Source organism: Neolamprologus multifasciatus, chromosome 8 (genome assembly GCF_963576455.1).
Source record: "Neolamprologus multifasciatus chromosome 8, fNeoMul1.2, whole genome shotgun sequence".
Taxonomy (NCBI): Eukaryota; Metazoa; Chordata; class Actinopteri; order Cichliformes; family Cichlidae; genus Neolamprologus; species Neolamprologus multifasciatus.
The window spans coordinates 9,612,460-9,636,063 of record NC_140446.1 but is presented as its reverse complement, the minus strand read 5'-3'; the positions used below and the strand labels follow the sequence as shown (position 1 = coordinate 9,636,063).

At 38.0% G+C, this 23,604-nt stretch overlaps 1 protein-coding gene and 1 long non-coding RNA gene across 2 annotated transcripts; one reads left to right on the top strand and one right to left on the bottom strand.

Moving 5' to 3' along the window:
* The first annotated feature begins 364 nt into the window (after positions 1 to 364).
* glud1b (glutamate dehydrogenase 1b) lies at positions 365 to 18,471 on the top strand. Its single transcript, XM_085171270.1, has 13 exons — positions 365 to 965; positions 7,078 to 7,158; positions 7,375 to 7,430; positions 7,762 to 7,825; positions 9,140 to 9,234; positions 11,703 to 11,882; positions 13,563 to 13,700; positions 13,809 to 13,946; positions 14,064 to 14,144; positions 15,086 to 15,209; positions 16,029 to 16,120; positions 16,350 to 16,412; positions 17,489 to 18,471. Exons 1-13 carry the CDS (start codon positions 569 to 571, stop codon positions 17,606 to 17,608), a joined length of 1,629 nt encoding a protein of 542 aa, XP_085027396.1. The 5' UTR covers positions 365 to 568; the 3' UTR covers positions 17,609 to 18,471.
* Positions 18,017 to 22,887, bottom strand: LOC146512484 (uncharacterized). Its single transcript, XR_014875834.1, has 3 exons — positions 22,433 to 22,887; positions 21,952 to 22,340; positions 18,017 to 20,955 (listed from the first exon to the last, which is right to left on the bottom strand). It is a non-coding gene; the product is annotated as an uncharacterized LOC146512484 (long non-coding RNA).
* Positions 22,888 to 23,604: the final 717 nt, after the last annotated feature.

Genomic DNA, 23,604 nt, shown 5'->3' with positions numbered 1-23,604 from the left:
TCTCATTGGAATTCTCCCATGGATGCTAACTCTCCCCACTCTTTCTTATTGCTGAATCATAAACATTGTCTTTAACTTCAAGAAAGAAATTAAGCAGCGGCAGAATAGTTTCTGACAGCACTGAATATGACATTATCCTGATGAAAAACAGTTTATGTTTTATATTAGATATAATTTTGCACCGATCTATATGCCGGATTACTCAAGAGAGAAGGAGGAGGCTCGTGCCGGTTATTTGTGCCCGGACCTTTTCTTTTCACTGGAAATATAAAACAACGGTTCAAACCCGGGAGCGCGCACTCTTAACGGTTTGGCAATTGCGCGTACCCACGTAGGCCCTCCTCTTCCGCGTGCGTCTGGGAGAGCCTCAGTTGGTGTGGTCGGCTCGCGCTGCCTTTTAAAGCAAACTGACACGACATGCCATTCCCCACTCGGCCAGAGGACGGGACACGGTGAAGAGTTGTTGTGTCTCTCATTCTACCCCTTTTCCTGTCGTCACCCCCATTGTCCTTGTTTTTGTTTAGTTCTCTTTTCTTTAGTTTGTTCACACGGTTAGCTAGTTTCAGTCATGTATCGGTATTTCGGGGAGCTGCTGAGCCGCTCTGCGGGTAGTGCCCTGGCCTCGGGGTGCGTGGATTCCGCTCTCCCAGCTTCCTCTTCCCTGATGAAGGTCCGTCGCTATGCCGACGCAGCTAACCAGCCCGACGACCCTAACTTCTTCAGGATGGTCGAGGGCTTCTTCGACCGCGGGGCCGCTATCGTAGAGGACAAGCTGGTGGAGGATCTGAAGACTAGGGAGACCCCAGAGCAGAAGCGGAACCGTGTGCGGGGCATCCTGCGCATCATCAAGCCCTGTAATCACGTCCTGAGCGTGTCTTTCCCCATCAAGAGGGATAACGGAGAGTGGGAGGTGGTGGAGGGCTACCGCGCCCAACACAGCCAGCACAGGACACCGTGCAAAGGGGGTAAGAACTGAGCCAAACCACCTCCACACGACCCGTTTGACAGCTAGCTTTAGCCAGCTTTTTAGCACTATTTAGCAGCAATGCTAGCTTGCTTTGAAAAAGCATAAAATAAACTAAAAACACGAATTACTCCAGTAATTGAACCTTAGACGTTTTACTGCTAAATTAGCATCATGTTTCCTACGTTTGTTTATTATGTGTCACAACAGCAGTGACCTTCTTCCTCACCTGTATCTGCTCTAGTTGGTTAGCTTGCAAACTAGCAGTTACCCATACTTTGTCCAGTCTTAAAAAACTTCAATTTTTAAGGTAGTTATGCATGCATACTAAGTTTGTCAGCATGTGGATTGATCAAGAGTTAAAGCACAGTCTCACTCTAAATGTTATGGAGAAAACAGACCTACTGGCATCAGGTGTCATACATAATTTTATCCTGACATCTCCATATGTGCAGCACAAAACACAGGAAAACAGGACAAATGCACAAGTCTACATTAAGATCCTCCTAAAACTACTGCAAAAACATGGTATACTATTGCATTTGCTCTGGAGTATATAGTTCAAGGTTCAAAACCAGAAGCCTCAATCGGCTACTGCTGTGACTCACCTTGGGTAAACTGTGAACAGAAGGTTTCAATGTATATAACAAAAGATGAGGCCTTAAAATTTAGGAGGGGGTGGCTGTGTTTCTAGGCATCCTATTTGTCAGTGTGACAGATGGGGGAGGGTGTTATAGAGAAGAGGAATTCTCTGAAGAAAGAAGACATGCATTTCACTTGCTGACCAGACAAAGGGCAACTTTCAGTGGTGTGGAGAGACACTAGCCTGGTAATGACACTGTGAAACCTTTCCATGGCAGCTGCTTAATGTAGTGAACGCAGCCCCATCGTAGGTGAGACCTATTTCTGTTCAAGACATGGTCATTGCATGTTGCCACTGAGCCCTGTACAAAGGAATTGGTTAAAAAAAAAAAGGTTGGTAAACTATCTGCCTAGATGAGTCAGTGTGGCACCCACATAAAATATGTTTCACCCACCACCACCTACCCGACAAACCACTTAACGGTAATATAACCCATTTATGAATTTATAGCACTACTGCCTGTCCAGGCAGTAACCAGCACTCAGAAGCAATCTAGGGACGTTCAAAATCAATAAGCTTGTCCAGCATTACGAGCATCTCCCCGATCCAAAGACAAATCAGAACAGTCTTGCATGAACTGCCCTTCACAGTAGCATTATTCCTGAAAATCTAAAGCCATGATCATGCTGGACTAATAGCTAATAGTTACAGTAACAGTCCCAGGGCACAGTTCACAACAAAGGCGTACACGTGAATGTATGTAAAGTATATTTATTCATCTATTGATCTAGCTCTAGTCTTTTGTGGTCAAGGCCAACTTGTATTTAATTTTGTGTAAGACAAACTTTATTCATCCATGTGAGATATCGTTAATCTCTCATTATATACTGTTGCAGTAAGGCACTTTTGCAGCCACAGAACCAACCAGATAATTAACACCTACACATTAGCTGATTGTAGTTTGCACTACACAAGAAACCAATCTGTTTAACTATTTGCTACTTGCTACTACTTGTTTAACTACTCTAATTACTCAGTTACACCCTTTGATATTTAGTAATATAGTAAATTTAAATCTCATTCATTACTTTTTGTGTAGTTGCAAAAGTAGTAATAAAAATGTGTAACTGACACAAAATCAGATGTATTTATTTATTTCTTTTGTTTTTTTCTTTATTTGGTGTGTTATCCAGTTTTGTAGGTATCATAAAATCGAAGAGTGGAAATAAATGGCATTTGCCTTTGTCGATCAACTGTCCCATTTAAAAGAATAAATAAATAAATGAAAACGGCAATATCTCTTCCCAAATATAATGATATGACTAATCAAAATAAAATATACAGATCTTATTGTGAGCAGTTTTATGTAGGAACAATTTATTTCTATTCAACTACACCTTTCAGGCATATAAGAAAGTCTTCATGTACCACTGACAAGAGGTACATGGTAGTGACAGCTTATAAATGTTTAATGGCAACAGCCCCCTACAGCTGAGCTGTAACTTGGTTAGCTGCATTTTTCTTTTGGTTGGCAGATGTATACAGAAAAAGAACAGTTAATACATGAAGTTGCTCACAGCAAAAGTTGTGGAATTTGGAGTAACTGAGTTTGGGAAGTGGCATTGCTGCTGAGTTTTTAAAACGCATGTTTGGCACTTTGATGACCACAAAGCAACAACCACCTAGTTTCACTTTCAAGAGAAGAAGAGGGATTTCTACACCCAGCATATCAAAAAAAGGGGCCTGGGCGTGGGTTTAGCTCAGTGGCTGAGCAGCCCCAAGGACCTTTACTGTGTATCTACCATCTCTCTTTCCCCACTTTTTAGTGGTAGGCTATTAAAGGCCTACCACTGGGTTGGTTCTGGGTTTTTAACAAGGGAAACCCACCTGTCTGTTTTTTAAGTGGGGTTTAATTAACTTCAGTATAAAACACATATTTAATTTTCTAATGTCCAGAAATTATCATTTTGAGCCAGTAAAAATGAAACGAGTAGAATAAAGTACATCATTTAAACTTATTTCTTATCAGGCCCACTTTATGATCTTATATTGGTTTAGCCGTCAATAATAGCTTGAAGCATTGGTCCTTCATGACAGTCCCATGGATGATGGTCTGAATACGGTTTGAAGTTGTTATCTTTCAATGGATTAATCATTGATGTAGTGTATGAAGCTTTTGCTGTATTCAGATCAAACTACAAAGTGCAAAGGCTGTCTGAGTGTGCATTTTGTGCTCATCTTCCCCCTTTTGAGAGCCACATAGACTGACAGCTGCCAGGCTGGGCCACGCTGCCTTTAACTGGATATGTGAATGCAAGAAGTGTTGTCTGTGTGAATGTGCATGCAAAACTGAAGAAGGCTACTGAAATTTTGTGTAGTCTTTATAGTGATTCCCATTGTTCTCCTATTTTGTGCAGAAGTGGAATACATTTGTAGGTTATTTCATGTCACTGTTGTCACATGTGAACTGTGCAACACTGTGAAAAAAATGGAGATACAGAAGACATCTGATACTGCATAAAAACTTGTAGACATTAAGTAGAACCAGTTTCATTAAAATGCACATTTAACAACACAAAACGGTGTCACAGTCCCCCGTTCCTAATCAGAGGCTTTCTCTGACAAATTTACACTTCAAACACTAAAAGACTTGTGAATTACACCTTGATAAAAAATATCTGCTTACAGCTGTCCAAATTCCTTTAAATGGGTCTATTCAGTGTCCTGATGTTTGAAGGACTGAAAGTTAATAAGTGTGTCCCTTATCATTTCAAGTCTGTTAATATTTCTTGAGGAAAAATTGAAAAATAATTAGCCGAGCTTTTAACACCATAAATAGTAGTTTTCTTAGTTATAATACAGTCAACAAATAAAGTAACATGGAAATGCATTTATTAAATCAAGAAACACCAACTCTTTATCTCCACTGTATGGGAACTAATGATGTAAACATGTGCAGTTTCACTCCAGTTTGAGACAGAAAACAACTTGGTTTTAAAAAAGAATTCCAATGTACAGGTTATAGTACTATTTAAATATATTTATGACAAAGAATTTTGCAGTCTAAAAATAACATTTAAAAAAATCTAATGTTAGATAATTGGCACTTTTGTTTGGACAAGAGAGAGCCATTAGTTTGAGTGCTGAAGGAAGTTTAACTTTGAGAGAAAACTCAAAAATCTGCCCACCCATTTTAGAGGAATGTGTTTACAGTCTGTTTTGGTACTTGTTGCTGTGGTTCTCTGTTGGTTGGGTGGGGAAAAGATGGTTGGGGGATGGTTTGGTAGTCAGGCTTTTTTCCCCCTCCTTTTTTTTTAATTTGATCAGTAAACATACAATTGTCCTTTGCTGGCTGTGGTAATTCAGCTGATCTTTGGATGAATGGAAAATAAGAGCTGGGGCAATGCTCTGAAACATAGAGCTTTGTTTTTAAATGTTTTTAGTACCTCCTTTTTCCATTCACTATAGTTTAATGCAGTATTGCCAGAACAGCAAAGAAAGCAGAAGTTCTAACTGCAGTAATGAAAATACTAGTATGTATGGATAAAATTCCATAATCAAGTGAAGTGGAGGATGTTTCCTGCTTCGTAATGATTATTTGGTGGGATTTGTTATGTATGTAACAAATGCATTCTAAAGAAAATGAGAATATGATGCCTTTATATGGCAGAAATGTATGCATTTTCCTGACATTTTAGAACATCTGTTAAGCAAAAATGTACAAACCTGGTTAAGAGAAATATTAAAATGCTAGTGAGTTCCCTTTTGACTCTGGCTAAAACTGCTTTGGTGGTGTTTGTCTGTGCTGGAGGGCCTCTGTGTAAGATGATTCCATAGTAGGAGGGGCTTTTACTTGTGCTGTAGTTTTCAGTATTCAGTTGAACAAGCATAGCTAGATATGCACACACAAAACATGCTGTCGTCTCCTCTTTGTGCGCTTCGTCCTTGGGTTTGTGTGTGTAAGCTAACCCTGGACCCTGCACTATTTTTGGTATTGCCGTCTAACTCGTGTGCGCACACACACTGTGCCAATGAGACGGGGTCTAGCGTGACATGCTATATGATCTCATGTAATGCTGCACATGTTGCTGCGGTGACGCTAGTAAACGCCAGAAAACAGGAAGGTATGACTCCAGCTGAAGGGCTGGGGGCACAATGGGGGGCTACGATTGGTTCATTTGGGCTCCACCCACCCTTTAATGTTGCCCTGACTGCCGTACACACTTGGTGATCTTTGACCCATTCATGTGGTCTTCTGTAGTCATTATTAGTCTGCTTTTTCACAGTCCTTCTGTTATTCACTTTCTTTTGCTGTTGCTAACTTCTACAGACAGGGAAGACACTTTAAGACCATGGCTGCTTCATGATATGACAGTGGATGTTGTTGGTCTGATGCTGCTGTGGTGAAAGTGCAATGTCCTGATAATGGAATATAAAAAGTGCATTATAAATACCTTCACCAACTTGTTGTTATCATGTTGTTTCATGGAGGTCATGTTAAAAAAAAAAAAAAGTAAAATAAAATACCAGTGAGCAATATGACTTCATGCCCACCAAGGCTGTGGTTTTAGACGGGGAATGGATGCCCTATAAAGTGAAATAAAATGGATATCGCATTGAGATTAGTTGCCCATACTGTCCATGTCCACTCATTATCACTTCATGCTTGAGAGGTGATCCAGTCCACTTCTAATTTTGTGAAGTCTCTAATTAAAGATGGTTATAAAAGCTGGCAATATAACTAATGGAAAATGGTAACCCCTAAATTCACTTGTCATTTAATGTAGCTCATAATCTTACTTGTTAGCTGTTTTACAGTCGTCACATATGGCAACAGCTTGATAAGAAGTATATTTTATTGCAGCAGAGTAATTTCATCCCTGCCTTTAATAGCCTACCACTGAAGCCTCAAAACAGCAAGTCATGCCATGCAATGGCAAATTCAATCTTAACTAACATGTTAATTATGTGTTGGGACTTTTTGTTTGTTTGTTTGTTTTTTGGTGCTTTACTATGAAGATGGCATGATCTCCCTATCTTTGGAAAAAAAAGGTCCAATGTATCCTTTGCTAAAGGAAATAATCAAGGAAACACTGAAGTGCCTTCCCTTAGTATTTAGAGAATTCAGAGAATTTATTATTATGGCTGGGGGACAGATACTTGAAGGGCAGTTCAGTGAAAAACCTTTGTAAGGAAAGCTGGTTGTTTGACTGAAGTCAATGACTTATACAGGTTACAGTCTTCTATCAATATATAACACACTTGAACTGATTAATGACCTAATAAAAACATAAAAAATATGGGGGAAGGTTACATTTTGTGCATGGAAAACTTTTGAGACCAGGGCTCGTACGTCGGGCTATATGATAACCCGACGGGCGGGGCTGAGATAGATTTTGGTCGCCCAACCGGAGATATCGCTAGCTCCGGGACGTCGGGCTAGCGATTTTGCGAGCCCTGAGACCTTTATTTTCAGCTTTTCTATACAGGCCCTGTTACAAATTGTTCCCTCTGTATGTGTTTCCCTCAGGTATCCGTTACAGTACAGATGTGTCTGTGGATGAGGTGAAAGCCCTGGCCTCTCTGATGACCTACAAATGTGCTGTTGTTGGTAAGCATTAAAGTCTTAGCCTTCCACAAAGTCTATAGAAGGTCATCCCTGAACTCTGCACACATATTAATACTGTACAGGAGGTTGGTACTTATGTGGAAATGCCAGAGAATAGTTTTCTTTTTTTCCTGCTTCTATCTTGTATATCTTCATGTGTATTTGCAAAGTAATGTATGCATGTTCTTGTGGTTATAAAGCTGTATTTTTATCTTCCAGATGTGCCATTTGGGGGAGCCAAAGCTGGAGTCAAGATCAATACTAAGAATTACTCTGTAAGCCTTCTGATTGCAAGCCTATTCTCACATAATTAATAAAACCCTCGTAACAACAACAACATAAGAGATCAATCACTCAATAAACTTGAGGTGGTAAAGGAGACAAGCCTTTTTTCTTTTTTTTTTTGTTGTCTTTGATTGCTTAATTATAGGGCACTGTCATTTATTTAAAAGTCATCAACTGTTCATCTAAGCTTATAGTCAACTGAAGAGAAAACCCTCACAAAACCTCACAGATGCCTTACGCATCTTTCTTAACATCTGATAGGAATTTGTTTATATGAACTGTTTAGTTTTCTGGAAGTAATGTAACCACACTTTGTTGCAGGACAATGAGCTGGAGAAGATTACCAGGAGATTCACGATTGAGCTGGCCAAGAAGGGCTTCATTGGTGAGTTTCTAGTGTGTGGTTGGTTGTTTTAACTGTTTAATGGGCTTTAGAAGTGAGAGGTAAATACTTCCACCCATGAAGGTAAACATTTCCAGTCTTCTAATGGTGTTTATTCAGGTTGGGGTCCTTCAGAGTGTGTGTGTGTCAAGTAAAAGGGTAGACAACTAATAATGGTTAAGGAAACTCAGTTCTGATATTTATAAAGGTGGAGAAACCAAAAAATCATAAAAAAATTAGCTAATGCATATTTACAGTATATAGTCAGGACAAGATGCAGGTACACTGATATTTTTCTTAAGTTAAAGTACATAGGGATAACCTACAGATTAAAAGTTGGCATTTTAAAAATTGGAACGTGGGTGCTAAAGTATCAAAAGTCACAAAAGTAAAACTAATATATTTCAAAATCTGTCTTATTGATTTTTTTTTTCTAGATTTATACTTTAAATACTAAGCTTGGCAGTAGGTGGCAAAGTTGAGGATAATTTTTGGGCTCATAAACTTCACATACTGCTGGGTATATTGCCAGGTATACTTTAATAGTAAATCATAACTTTGGTTATGTATTATTAATCAGAATCTGCAAAGTAACTAATTTAGTTTGGAAGTACAAATTGACATAAAATGTTCTGCTTAATTACGGTATATGGGGAAAAAATACTGGGTTAGTTTCTTGAGGGTATATAATTGTTCTTGTTTGGCACAGGTCATTCCAGTTTAGCTGATGGACAACTTTTTGACAAAATCAGCCTTTTAAGATCACATTAAAGAACCTAAGATTATTCAAAAAAAAAAAAAAAAAAAGGTCAAAACAAGGGAACACGTATGCATATTTGTCACTACTTGGTCATTTGGCAGAATAATTTATTTTTTTAACTCAACCCCACAGAGAATAAAATGGTAATTTCATTTAATGGGCCCCTATACCACCTGTTTATTCACCCTTACCTGGATGCATTTAAAATGTTCATAATGTGTTTACTTTACTACTGAGGGATACGATGCTGTCTGTTATATACCAGTAGTCAACAATAGTTGCTGCTTGTGGAGCTTGGAGGTAAAAAGGTACCCACCATCTGCCCACAGCACTTGTCTGTCTGTCTATCTGTCTGTGGACAGATTCAGTTATTTTCTGTCTTCATGCTTGCTGCTGTTTTCACATCTTGAGGCCCTTTGAGGCACATGGTTATGTCACACAAGGACATGAAGCCTGGTGCTCAGAGTTTGTGATATTATACTCTTTTTCTTTTTTCTTTTTTAAACTCTCTTCACCTCTCTCTCTCTCTCCCTTTCCTTCCTGTCTTTGCTCAACAGGACCTGGCATCGATGTCCCTGCTCCTGACATGAGCACAGGCGAGAGGGAAATGTCCTGGATTGCCGACACGTATGCAAACACTATTGCACATACTGTAAGTTCTCAGAGTTAATGGATATATTATTTTGTAGACTGCATAGCCAGTCTGTCGGACTTGGCTGCAGTTTCAGCACAAATTTTAAAACGGGCTAAATTAAAAAAACAAGGAGTGAGTCATACATAAACCATGAACAGTGGTTTCCTGCCTCGCCCTTTCCAACTGACCACAGAGGCATTCCTCATGTCTTAAAAGGAGCTTTTCAGACTGAGGCCTCTGTTCGTGTTATCAGCTAATCATTGCGCTATCTCAGTCTGTCAAACAAGGCTTATTTGATTAAACATGGAAAATATTTACCCATGTTTATTGTTTCACATGCAATCATGTGTTGTTTACATCTGGTTTGATCTAATAACTGTAATTGTCAGAGAACTCTGACTGATATTTTACTTATTAGCAGAAAGAAAAGACCATAATATTACTCATATCTTTTACCCTCTCTCTGCTTACAACACCTTATTGTTTCAAAGTTAAAAAATATAATCCCTTTCAAATTATTAACAGTGTTGATTGCATAACCCTGAGGGCTGTACTGCCAAGGAGGTTCAACACAGTCAGGCTCTCTGCGCATTAGCTGGATCGTAAACCCCACAGATGATAGACAAGTTAATAACTGCTGTTATTAGTTAATAACATAAGCTGGGCTTCTCACTTCTGTGCATGCTCACATGGAAAGGAGCATTTCACGCATTATATGCCTTTTTGTGAATGCCACTTATTACAAGTAAGTAGAACAAACTTTGATAATTGAGAAGGCATTCTTGGTGATGGCCTGATCAATTTTCTAATCTGTGTCGAGAATAGCTAAAATATTTCAGCTGTGGAAGAGACTTGGCAGCAGTGAGATACAACTCGCACATATAAAATGTATTCCTCCAACAATTATTGCACTGGAAAAATTGTTTTAAATAGAAGAATTAGAAAAAAACATGGTGCTTTCAGCCAAAGGTTTGAGCACAGCCTGCTGCAGACCAGTGCTGCACATGAGTCACCATAGGGATTTGCCAAAAGCTCACAACTATGGCACATAGCAAACATCTACAACTAACCACAACATGGCAGGCCATTTTGACCACAGGAACACTCCTAGGTGCACACTCTTGTATCCATGCCTTTAAAGGATAACCTCAGACATCCGAAAACCAAACACAAAAAGTAATATCTCAGTCTATTCTTGACATTTATTTTTTCCTATTAATACTTAGTTGGTAAGAGACAAGCAACACTGATGAACACACTGGTGTTCCAGAAACACTGAGAACTTGAGGATTTAAACCATATAACAGACATATTTCTACTTTAAATTATTGTTGTTGTTGTTCTTGTTATTATTAAACTCTTAAAACAGTTTGTGTCATTGAGATCAGGATCTGAGAGAAGTGCAAAAAACATGAAACAATATAGCCAGGTACATAATACAGATCCACGCTATGCATGTTCATAAATTTAGAAAGGATGTGCAAGAATAAATGCTGATAATTAAATGTAATCAGTGTTTAGTTTATAAACAAATAGATCCAGTTCACACTGGGAGATTCCCTACAAAGGTTGTAATGCCAGCGTTACCAAATTGGCCTGCTGGTTGTGTTGTAGTCATTTTGTTGGCTCACATTTATGTGATGGGTGCTATGTTCCAGTTAAGGTCAATATCCAGCAGTCACCACTTCTGGCTCATTCATGTGTGAATATCTATGATTTAAAAACTGTGTTGGTCCTGTTCCACTCTTCTCTCTGGTCTCTTGCCTTACACAGTCATGTGACCTCTGCTCCAGATACCCCCATGGAGTAGGTCACAAATTCCTACTCTGGGTATCTGAGGGAAGAGGAGCTTGGGTAGTACGTGTCATGGTACCTGGGCCACACATGACATTTTATGACATCTGCATGTATATTAAGCAATACCTGAGCTGAAGCTGAGCAGGAAAAGGGGGGAGTGCCATTGTTGGTCACTGGAGACTGTGGCTCTGGCTTGGCAAAACATTTGGCCTACTGGATGGCTTTGTCTGAACTTTGCAGTGAAAAAATTTCTCATGCATGGTTGCTTATTTTTGGTGATGCCAGCTTTAAAGAGTTTGTCTAAATTTGTGGAATTATATAGTTGAATCTAGGCAAGTGTTTTGAATCATAAACATTTAAAATATTGTTAGATGTTTTTTTTTTTTAAAATACTACAAGATGTTTTTTGTTAAGCATAAATTATTGCAAATTCTTGTAATGGTCTAGCCTACCTACTGATTAAATACGGTTGTATGTGGCACATACCAGATACCTGATTCATTTAAAAAAATCTTGGTTTCTTTGGTTTACATTATTCGTTATAATGCTGGAAGTTTTTGTGTTTGTCGGTTTCTCTTCCAACACTGCCCAACTGAGGTTTCAATAATCTGTGTGCAAAGATGCTGTGTACATAGTAGTGTTTTAAGCTGTGGTCTGATTTCTTTTTTTCTTTTTTTTTCTCCTTACAGGACATCAACGCACATGCATGTGTGACAGGAAAGCCCATCAGTCAAGGAGGAATCCACGGGCGTATCTCAGCCACTGGTCGTGGAGTTTTCCATGGCATTGAGAACTTCATTAATGAGGCTTCTTACATGAGCATGCTGGGCCTCACTCCTGGCTTCCAGGACAAGACCTTTGTTATCCAGGTACACAGACGCATGTACACTTTGATAAGAGAAACAAAGAAGAATGATTTCAGTGATGCAGACTCTTGTGCGGCTGTTTTCTCCCTGATAGTCACAGGACTTAAGTTTTCATTTGAAGTCATGATGAGGGGTTTTAAAGCTGTGCCTCAATCAGAGCCGTGCCATCTGTTTTGCCTGATCTCCTCATACCGCACAGGCAGCAGCGAGCTCAAGTTTTCCCTTCTTTGTTTATGGAAAAGGATGATTCATCGAGAGGAACCAGTTAAAGAAACTGGGCTGCTCTGCTGCTCAAGTTCCAGCTGGTTTTGTGAAAAACAGTTTGAGTTTAAACTAATATGTTTTAGAATCAAGCATGAAAACTCATCAATGAAATGCATCCAATTATTGGAATCATTTGCAGTGTTGATTAAAAGGAACTTGTCTTTTCTTTAAAGCTGTGCTGATTTTAACTGTAACCGTGTGAAAGCAGAAGTGTGCCTGCAGAGATAAAAAGTCAAAGAGCAGCATTTTGCTTAGCAGTTTCATTTCCAGTAGTCACATGGCAGCTCCTCACGTGTCACTGACGCAAACTAAGCAGGAAAGCCCTCGGCAGTGGTGTCTGCTGTTTTCTTGGAATACTTTCTGTAATTTCCCCTCTTCATGACAGCAGTGCAGTCTGATACTCTTGATCAATACCTCTGTGTGTTTGCATCCATTTCATTTAGTTAACCATCTCTGTGAAACTAGCTGCAAGACTTGCAGATTTCAGATTTTTTTTTTTTTTTTTTTTTTTTTTTTTTAAGGATCTTCTTTTATTTGCTTGAGATTATGTTTGAAGTTTAATGTCCTGGCTTCACTGAGATTTGTAAAGTGGCAGATAGTTCAGATTCAGTGACTGTAAAGAGACAAAGATTTTGAAGGCTGATGATTACTGCTGAGTGGGTTTAAAGTGAGGGACGATAGGGTGAGGAGGTGAAGAAGCTGTGACGACAGCTGATTCATGATGTGGATGTTCAAAAAGCTAATCCGTGTCTGTGTTTGGGGATTACTCTGTGCTGCGCTGAGATTACATTTTCTTAGAGATTTATTAGTGAGAAAGGACAGAGCAGACCTTTAATGTGGTATTAAGATGAAAGCAGGGGTATATATTTACTCCCTTTTTCTTTTTTTTTCTTCTTTTTTTTAATCATTTGTAAAGTTGTCTCTCTTCTTGTCTTTATCCAGCAGCTCTGTTAGTGGCCAAAAGGCGATATCAGCAACGATATTAGCGATGTTAACTTTGTTGTTGCTTTAAAACCATGAGACTTGTGCTTTGGGGTTTATCTATAACTTATATACACAATGTCATCTTCTTTCTACATCCCAATTTCTGGAGTTGGATATACAGAATCTTGGTTATTAGTGTTTAATTATCTTTATTTTCCTTGCTGCATCTGGTTTTAGTAATATATATTCACATTTTTGTTCTGATTTGTAGTGTGTGCAGATGAATGCATAGAGAAATTTCAAATCTCATATATACTGTACTGCTGTCACCCATCCATAGTCAAATGAAATAATGATTTGATGATTTTTTTTTTCTTAACCTCATCTGGCCACATGGTGGCAGCAGAGTATGTAGCTTATAAAAATGAACATCATTTTGTTTGTTGATTGAGAAGGGGAATAATTATTTGTAACTATGTGCTGTGACTTTCACAGGGCTTTGGTAATGTGGGTCTCCACTCAATGAGGTACCTGCACAGGTTTGGGGCCAAGTGTGTGGGCATTGGAGAGATTGATGGAGCCATCTACAACCCAGATGGTATCGACCCCAAACAGCTGGAGGATTATAAACTGGTATCAGCACTGCTGCCTTCCCCTCATTTCTGTCGTTTCTTAAGTATTTATTTATTTATTTTTGAAATTGTACTTATTCATTCTCCACTGAAATATCCATCTCTACAGCAACATGGCACCATCGTGGGTTTCCCAGGAGCCAAACCCTATGAGGGGAACATTTTGGAAGCGGACTGCCACATCCTGATTCCTGCAGCTGGAGAAAAGCAGCTCACACGTAACAATGCTCCGAAGATCAAGGCCAAGGTAAACTCTTTGTCTGATTACAAAAGATGCTTTGATTTTTAAACTGTCAGTTTGATTAAAATGATTAAGGTTGAGCAGTTCAGGTAGTGGTTAAGTATATGTGTTTATTTTTGTCAGATCATTGCTGAGGGGGCCAATGGTCCCACCACCCCAGAGGCTGATAAAGTCTTCCTGGAAAAAAACGTCATGGTTATTCCTGTAAGCACACACACCACCAAACACACAGAGAAATACAAGCTAGTTTTATGGTTTGTTTAAAGTGAATTATTTTTTGTGTGTTTTGATTCCCTGAATGACAATACATGTGCACACATTGCACATTCAGACTTAATTAAGCTGAACTGTAGAACAGCTTTAAGCATGACAGGTTAAACAAGGTTTTGTTCACAGAATAAAAGCATCGATTTCGTTTTATTTTCATGCTGATCTTTTCATTTCATTTATTTATTTTTAACAGTAACAAGAAATAAACAGTCTAAAAGCAAAAATAAACAGGAAAAACAATCTGCTCTGCTCATTCAGCAGTTCACATCCTCAAAAAACATTTTTCTAGAAAAAAGGGGCAAAGCACAGCAAATGAAATCTTCAAATTTATACAAAAAGCCAAATCTAGAATAGTATAGCACATTGTTTTATTATTTAAACATATTCTTGTAATTATGTTTTTGTCTGAGATTTGAATTGGTTAGGACTTGGTTAATAAGACATGAAGTCCCATCCTTCTGAGCTCAGATCACAAGAAACAAAGCAGAACCAATAACAGTTTATTGGGTAACTTTCTTGTGTTTCCAGCATCTATCCATCAAATACGGTTAATCAAAGCACACTCGTACAGTTTCGATAAAACACATTAATTTGCTGAAGGTTAAACTCTTTGTAAATTAAAATATTTTCCTCACGTTCAAATGGACTGGGACTGAAAACATGCATTTGTAAATATAAATTCTAACTAGAAATATGATGGAATGTAGTGTTGTTTCTAGTTCTTGCTTTAAAATACAGTTTCGATATGTGCTTGTTAAATAATTTCTCCTATAACATATATAATCAGATTTTTAAAAGTCATATTTTCCATACAGAGGACCTTTTCATCTGTGCACTTATCCATACAGAGAAGTGAAGACTGTTTCTACTTGCAGGACATGTACTTGAATGCTGGCGGTGTGACGGTATCTTATTTCGAGTGGCTCAAGAATCTCAACCATGTCAGCTATGGAAGATTAACCTTCAAATATGAGAGGGACTCAAACTACCACCTTCTCAGTGAGTACAAACCTGCAGTTTATGCTTTTGTCTGGACACAGATTGTATTTATATTGTCTGACAGCTTTTATTCATTACATTAGAGACGTGTTGCAAATCGGAATGAAAAATAATGATAAAACACAAACAAACGTAATAAATCACACGTACAAGTTTTTTTGTGTGTGTGCGTGCGTGTGACCCAAAACATTTTATTCAGATGGAGAGAAAGCCTCAGAATTAGATCTCTATATTTTTTATTCCTCTCTGGAATAGTAAATAGGTTTTATAGACTTAAAAATTTCTTCAAAGGCTTTACAATCATCCTGTGTACCTTTTTTATTTTGAATTAAAATCTTTCCGCTAGGAAATACAAACACAACACCTTTACATCGTGGTTAAGATGTAGTTTGTCCTCGATTTGATTTCTTGTGGTTCCAGGGTAGGCTGCTTTCCCCCAACAGTAACAACTTACAACGTTCTGAGTAACAACGTTCTGACGGCTCTCATAGATAAGCTTCTTTAAAGATTTGACAAGCAGTATCTTTTGCTGGTGTTGGGCAACAACAAAAAGAACAAAAGAAACAGAAAATGAGTGAAACTGTGTAGCCAGCAAGAATTTAGAGAAGAAATGCTTAAATTTCTTAACTTTTTTTAAATCAACTGACTCTGTGGTCACCTATCTTCTGGTGTCGCTCTTTTGCTTTCTTCATGTACTTTCTGATTGGCACTCTCATACAGCCAGTTATATGATACACTCAGTGAATCAGACATGTTATCACTGCTATTTGTAGTATTTGTGATTAATTTGTATTTTTGTTTTACTGTTTTCTCCTTTAGTGTCTGTTCAGGAAAGTTTAGAGAGGAAGTTTGGCAAGCAGGGAGGACCCATTCCCATCGTACCTACTGCTGACTTCCAGGCCAGAGTTGCTGTAAGTAACAGCTGCTGTCATACACATGCATTTCTTGTTTAAATGTTGTAAAAGTACTTCACGTACCAGTGTGATGAATTTCCTTCCATATGAAACTGATTCTAATCAATAAACGCGATCAAGCCAGCTAATGTTTATTCTTTGTCAACTGATTAATAATCCAAGAACTATTTTACTATTGTGTCCTGCTCAGCCTGATGTGGGGTTAACACATAATCATCCTTTACAGGGTGCCTCAGAGAAGGACATTGTTCACTCTGGATTGGCCTACACTATGGAGAGATCTGCTCGGGTAAGTGATCATGCAGGAAAGGTCAGAGGTATGGTTCTCAAACATTTTTGAAAAACTGGTTCAGGTAGACAAAATATCAGGCACAATGCTTCCACTTGTAAGCAGGCGCATCCTGTTAGGTGTCATTAAGTCCTGTTTAACAACACACACAACATAATTATGGTTTGCTTGTTTTATGGTCAATTGGACATCAGTGCTTAAACCACAGCTCTCACATTTCCTGCTTTCTGAAATGGAGCTCCAGGATGGGGTGGTGGTGCAGCAGTTTGTGTGTCGATTCACAGAAGAAATGTTGGGGGTTCAAACGAGGAGCTTTCTGTCTGTGTGGATTTTTTGTTCCACTTGTGGCTCTGAGTTTTCTCCGTCTGCTTTATTTTCTTCCCGTCTAAACTCATTTGCTTTGTAGTCCTTTCTATGAAGGTACTAGTTTTAACACTGTATAAACTCTTTCCTATATTTCCTGTACAACTACTTCAACTTACTCTAGCCTGTTCTGACTCCTGCAGTGACAGAATCTTAAGGAACTATTACATGCAGCCTATTGACCTGGTCTCTGTTATTAGTTCAACTTTTTCAACTGTTACTGTCAAGGCTAAACTGTTGGAATTGCTGTTACCCATCTAGCATAAACTCACTGAAAAGACTTTGAACACTCCTTTGCTGGATGTGTAAACACAGTAGATTTAGATTTTCTCAACCAAATATATGCCAGCCAGTTCCTGTTTTTAAAAAAGCAAACAAACCACAAAACATAAAAACAAAACAGCAGCTTGCTATGATGTGGACATCTGATAAATGTTAACCTTTGAGATAAATCTAACCCGGTTTCAGCCCTGATGTGGACCCATTTAGACCCTAAGCAAGAGATGCAGTCTCTTAATGGAGGAGATGGGAAGGGACTGAGAAAAGAAGAGGATAGTTAAAATTTTTATATTGTCCTGAAAGACGTCCTTTTACTTTTCACTATTTAAACGTTAAATGTCTGACTGACCAGGTAAACCAGGAAACTGCATCCATTGAAATGTTGAACTTGGTGGTGTAGCATGTATAACCTGTGTCATCATCTTCTTTTGTAGCAAATCATGCGCACAGCGAGCAAGTACAACCTCGGTCTGGACCTGCGGACAGCTGCTTATGTGAACGCCATCGAGAAGGTCTTCAAGGTCTACAACGAGGCTGGGCTCACCTTCACATAAATGGCTGACCATGGTCCACACTAGTCTCCCTTCCTCCACCCTTCTGCTGTTGAATCCCCTCTCCTGCCTTCCTCCACCTCTAAAACAGCCTTCAGAACATATCACTGTTTACCGCTGCTCCTTGGCTCCTTTCATACACACATGCAGCGACACAGTGGCTTGCCTCGTAGTTATTTCATGATCTTTGTGCTACCATTATATCTCTGCAACTCTTTTTAAATATTGTCCTGTTCTTGTTTTTTGCCTGAGGTTACAGACAGAGAATCCCCCAGCCGTCATACAAGTGTTTATAATTCAGCTGTATGGCAGCCACGTTCTTAGCTCTGTGTTTGTGATCGCTGAATGCATGTGTGACCCTCCTGTTGCAGTTGTTTCAGTTGTTAGCACTACAGATGCCTTATTTTTAGGAGGAGGTCTGCTCTAAAAGGCCACTTCAGTCTAATGTTAACTCAAAGGGATTTAAATTTAACTTCATGTGAATAAGAGAAAAGAGTAATTTTATTACCCTTGAGTATGTCTTGTCACTCTTAAGGTGTAAAAAGTTAGTGATGGTTTTGCCAAGTTTTAGAATTCACAACAGAGATTCAGTGTTCTTCATAGTTGTGTTTTCATGTTCCCGCTCCCCTTTATTTTCCTCCCTTTCCTGTTGTTTCATCGTAAATGCAGCTTCTTCCCGACTCTTCCACTGGCCAAGAGAGAAGAGCAGGGATGGGCTGAGGTGTCACTGTGATCGGCCAATCCCTGCCCGAGTATTCTTCAGTTTAACCGTCCAGTTTATCAGTACTGCAGCATTTTTGGAGGAAATTTTTATTTTTACTGTACTCAGTTTTTTTGGAAACCATAAAAATGTTCAGATACAGAAATGTGTTATCAGTGTTTATTTTCTGGTGAGCTCATCCTGTAACATCTGGTGTTTTTCCTGCAACTTTATAAAAGTTGTTAATAAGACCTGAAGGAGGTATCAGCAGTATTCCTGGGGGAAAAACAGGCTTGAGGAAAGTTATTTAAAAATTTCCTATTAAATAATTTTTTCTTTGGAATTGTTTTTAAAGAGTTGGTAAGTAGACTAATACTTATATAGCACTTTCTATGTTTGAACGCTCATGGTGCTTTATAGTACAAGCCTTATTCATAAACAGTCAATTTTTTAGAATTTTTTTTTTTTTTTAATAATTCATAGACATTCCATCGGATCTGTTGGGAGGAACTAAGCCTTCAGTATCTTGCCCAGGGATTGAACCACCAACCTCTCAGTTACATGACAATTTGCTCCACAGCCACCCTATTGGGTTAATAAAAACAAATAAATAAATGGTATATGTCCATCCCTGTTGTAACTACTCCCTGAAGTCCCTGCTCTTGATTTAAAAAAAAAAAAAAAAAAAAAAGTTCCTGGTGTCATCATATTATATATCTATATATGTTGAACTTATATATAATATTAAACTTGAATGTTGTTAATTTAGTTACAGCCTACATGAAGCTACTTTTTATACGTACACTACCAGTCAAAAGTTTGGACCTTCTCATCTAATGTCTTTTTATTTATTACTACTACTAAATTGCAAAAACTTTGAACTGCGCGAATCGCCTTTTATGGTCAAATAGCTGCTAAGAAACCACTACTAAGGACAAGTAAAAAGCAGGAGAGATGTTTTTGGACTAAGAAACACAATGAATGGACATTAGATCAGTGAAAATCTTTGGTCTGATAAGTCCAAATTTGAGGTCTTTGGTTCCACCTGCTGTGTCTTTGTGCAATGCAGAAAAGATGAACAAATGGTCTCTACATGCCTAGTTCACACTGTGCAGCATGGAGGAGGAGGTGTTATGGTCTGTTGGTACTTGGCTGGTGACACTGCTGGGGATTTATTCAAAATTGAAGACACACTGAACCAGCATGGCTACCACAGCATCTTGCAGCAACATGCCGTCCAGTTTGCATTTTGTTGGACCATTTATTTTTCAACAGGACAATGACCCCAAACACACCTCCAGGCTGCGTAAGAGCTATTTGACCAAGAAGGAGAGTGATGGAGTGCTACGCCAGATAGTCTGGCCTCCACAATCACCTAACCTAAACCCAGTCGAGATGGTTTGGGATGAGATGGAAAACAAGGTAAAGGCAAAAAGACCAACAAGTGCTCGGCATCTCTGGGAATTCCATCAAGACTGTTGGAAAACCATTTCAGGTGAATACCTCATTAAGTTCATCGAGAGAATGCCACGAGTGTGCAAAACAGTAATAAAAGCAAAGGGTGGCAATTTCGAAGAATCTAAAATATAACACGTTTTGAATTATTTCACACTTTTTTTGTTTACTACATAATTCAGTGTGTTCACTCGTAGTTTTGATGCCTTCAGTGAGAATATACAATGTAAATAGTTGTGAAAATGAAGAAAAACCATTAAATGATATCTGTGATGATGCTTACCTAAAATATGTCTCCTGATTGCTTGGGGATCAAGAATAGGTGAACTGAGCAGGTGGCATGATGAGGGCTCTGCCCCAGGGCTGATATGAGATGAACGCAGGGTGGGCATAGAAAAAACACTGGACTTCACCTGGACCATGACACTCAGGTTGGTACTTACATAGCAACTTTTTAGTCAGTTGAGCAGTCAAAACACTTTTATGCTACAAGATTCAATCACTCAGTCACACATACATGCATTCAGAGATTTTTTTTCTATTACTGAGTGCTTATCAAGTAATTTCACAAAATAATTTTTAGTGTTAAAGTCACAAATAATCAAATTTTATTGATTTCTTTCAGTACAGAGGACCTTATATCTCAATGGTTACACACACAGATATGAAGATTTTTCAAAACAGACAGATATATGACTATATAATGTTTCCTCTTGCAGGACTGTTGAATGCTGGTGGTTTGACATTATCTTAATTTGAGTGGCTAAAGACTGAATCTCAATAACTGTGAAAAACTGATGTTCTGAAAGACAGTGTGCTGCAGTACTGCTAGAATCAACACAACATAAATTTTATTTTACGTTTGTAAAATAAAATAACCACTAGAGGGTGGTGCAATATGAGAGTAATAAGAGAGTAATACGAAAATAAGAGAGTAAAGTGCAGTCGGGAAAATGTAGAGTTGTGCTGCATTCATTAGAGAGCACTGTTTCTTGATGATGACTGATTTATTACCGGCTGCTGCTACAGTAATCATAATATATTTTCTTTTCCTGACACTAGTCTAAAGCATATGTATGAGTTATGAGTTATTATGAGTTCAAATACCCATGTTGATTTCTCCCAATCTAATTAAATAACAGAAAACTGAGTTTCTGTTTGTCCTGATCTTCTGTTTCAGAATCAGGTTCTTTAACTTTCAATTGCTCCAATGTTTTCCGCACCTGTTCTTTTCTTCTCCTGTTTACGTTTTGTTTAATTGTGTCAAACCTGTTCTCAAATGCATCAAGGATTTCATCTTTACCTTGAATCACAATGATTCCACTGTCAAATATAGACACAGTGATTGAGGGTAAGCTTCTTCTATTGCAGCCCTGTAGTGTGCTCCAGATTTGGTGAAGAAAATGAGGTTGCATCTTACACCAGTTTGTTTTCTATCTTCATAGAGAACCTCTGGGTTTTCCAGAGGTTCACTATGAAAACGACAAACAGGCATCTATAAAACATAAAGCAATTATTATTTTTACACAATTTCATGTTCCACTGATAAACTGTAGATGTGATGTGGTGATATACATGTACCTTCAATGTTTCTTGTTCTGTTCTAAATCGAGATCTACTAAACTTCCAGGTGAAAAGGTGTATTTTCCTTACACAGCTCCTGCAGTAGTCGGTTCAGACTCTGAGTTCCTGTAAGTCTAAAACTGATCGATTGTGTGAAGTGGGTGTGGTGCCCTGTGGTGAACGAACTCCTGTTAAACAAAGGGACAAAGGGAATGTCCAACGGTTAGATTTTTGTATGCGCTGTATTTTATTTCTATAACTTAGCAAAGGCAAAGCAAAATCAATATAATATAAAATAATATTTTATCTTAACCTAGCCGATCTGTAGGACATGTACCCGAATGCTCATTTTGTGACAAGACTAAATCTCATTCATTTATGTGGAAAACTGAGTTAAACTCCCACCTGCTCAGTGACTACAAAACTAAAATTCTTCAAATCTACAGACTGAAAGACATTTTCATATTTATAATATATTATGCAATACACTTACTTTTCCTTGACATCATTGTAAAACAATACAATAATATATCTAACAAACGGCAGGATTTAAAAGAGAATAAAGATTATAAAAATATTGCAAGTCAGACGTAAATATCTAATAATTTTTAAACACAAGGAGCAAAACCTTTCATTTGCTGTAATGTTTTCCTCATCTGTTCTTCTTTTCTTGTGTCTACATGTTGTTTAATTTTGTTAAACATTTTCTCAAATGCATCAAGGTTTTCTTCTGTACCTTGAATCTAAATCTTTCCACTGAGAAATATGGACACAGTGCCTCAATCAGAGAGCTCAAGTTTGAGTTTGTTGTCCATTTGAATATCCTTGGATGCTTCTTCTATTGCAGCCCTGTAGTGTGCTCCAGAGTGGGTGAAGAAAATGAGGTTGCATCTTATAGCAGTTTGATATGTGTCTTCATAGAGAACCTCTGAGTTTTTCCATCAGAGTTTCACGTTTGAATATTTTCTTTTCCTCATCGTCCATTCCTTTAGGTTAGTCAAAACGACGAGCTGGCATCTACAAAAACATAAAACAATTATTATTTGTATGCTGATAAACTATTTAATAAATTCAGCACTTATAGATGTGATGTGGTGATATAAATTTACCTTCTTGTTTCGTTGTAAATTGAGTTCTACTCAACTTCCAGATGAAAAGGTGTATTTTCCTTACACAGCTCTGAGTTCCTGTAAGTCTGAAATTGACTGATTGTGTTCTTAAGCTGATGATGAAGTAATCAAAAGCTTTTATAATAAGTAAAGACAATTGTCTCCGCTGTGGCAGCACAGATGTAAATCCTTCCAAATGTCTTCTGTACTCTGGGTGCACAATGTCCGTCTTCTTTTCAGATCTTTTAAATATCTCAAAAAGTGTCAGAAAAAGGCAGGAATGTGTTACCCACACAGGGGTCAATCAGTTTCTTGTATAGTTTTTCCAGAGACTCTGGAGTCTCTCCAGTTTTTGGGCTGTTTTTCTTAGCACAGTTTGACACACACAAACACAACACACACACAGACACTCACACTTTCAGTCCTATTGGAACATTCAGTGCTTTCCTGTATTACACAACATGCCTGAACTAGAGATGGCACGATACCACTTTTTTATGTCCGATACCGATACCGATATCATAAATTTGGATATCTGCCGATACCGATATGAATCCGATATAGTGTGTTTTTTAATCAGTAAAACTGTTTTTTTAATATCTTGCTGCTTTTTGTATAAGTTCATACTCAAGTTAAAAAACAACAACAACACTAAAGCTATTCTGTTATACCTGTATGTAAAACACACTGCACCCAAAATATTTCATAGATCAGCAACACTGATCAATCTAATAAAGTTAAACCTACCCCATCCTCCCTATTCTGGTATTTTAAAGAGTACTTAGCAGAAATATTAAGCAACCTAACTAATAGGGTTGCAAACTCCCAGCAAAAGAAAATAGGGAACCACCCTCTTCCTCATGATGCTTAATCAATGTAATCAACTTTAATTTGATGCAGGGTGAAAAAAATTCACAGAAATAAATTATTTTTCAAGAATAATTAAATAGATTCAACATCTTTCTTCAACAGAATTGCAGACTGCACAGATGGTACCTTCCCAAAGGAAAAAGTACTACTACTAAAAAGTACTAGGGTATATTAGACTTAACAGTTACTATATACAGTAATGGACTTCTATACATTTTACATCAGATTAAAACTTTGGGTGTAAGATTCAGATAATTATTAAATAATTAAAAGCTAGATATTTTAAATGAGAATAAGAAAGA

Excerpts from the sequence above, each read along its gene's own strand:
- glud1b (XM_085171270.1), top strand. The coding sequence starts at position 569 with ATGTATCGGTATTTCGGGGAGCTGCTGAGCCGCTCTGCGGGTAGTGCC. Across the intron at positions 7,431-7,761 it reads TCAATACTAAGAATTACTCT|GACAATGAGCTGGAGAAGAT; the intron begins GTAAGCCTTCTG and ends ACTTTGTTGCAG. Across the intron at positions 13,701-13,808 it reads AGCTGGAGGATTATAAACTG|CAACATGGCACCATCGTGGG; the intron begins GTATCAGCACTG and ends CCATCTCTACAG.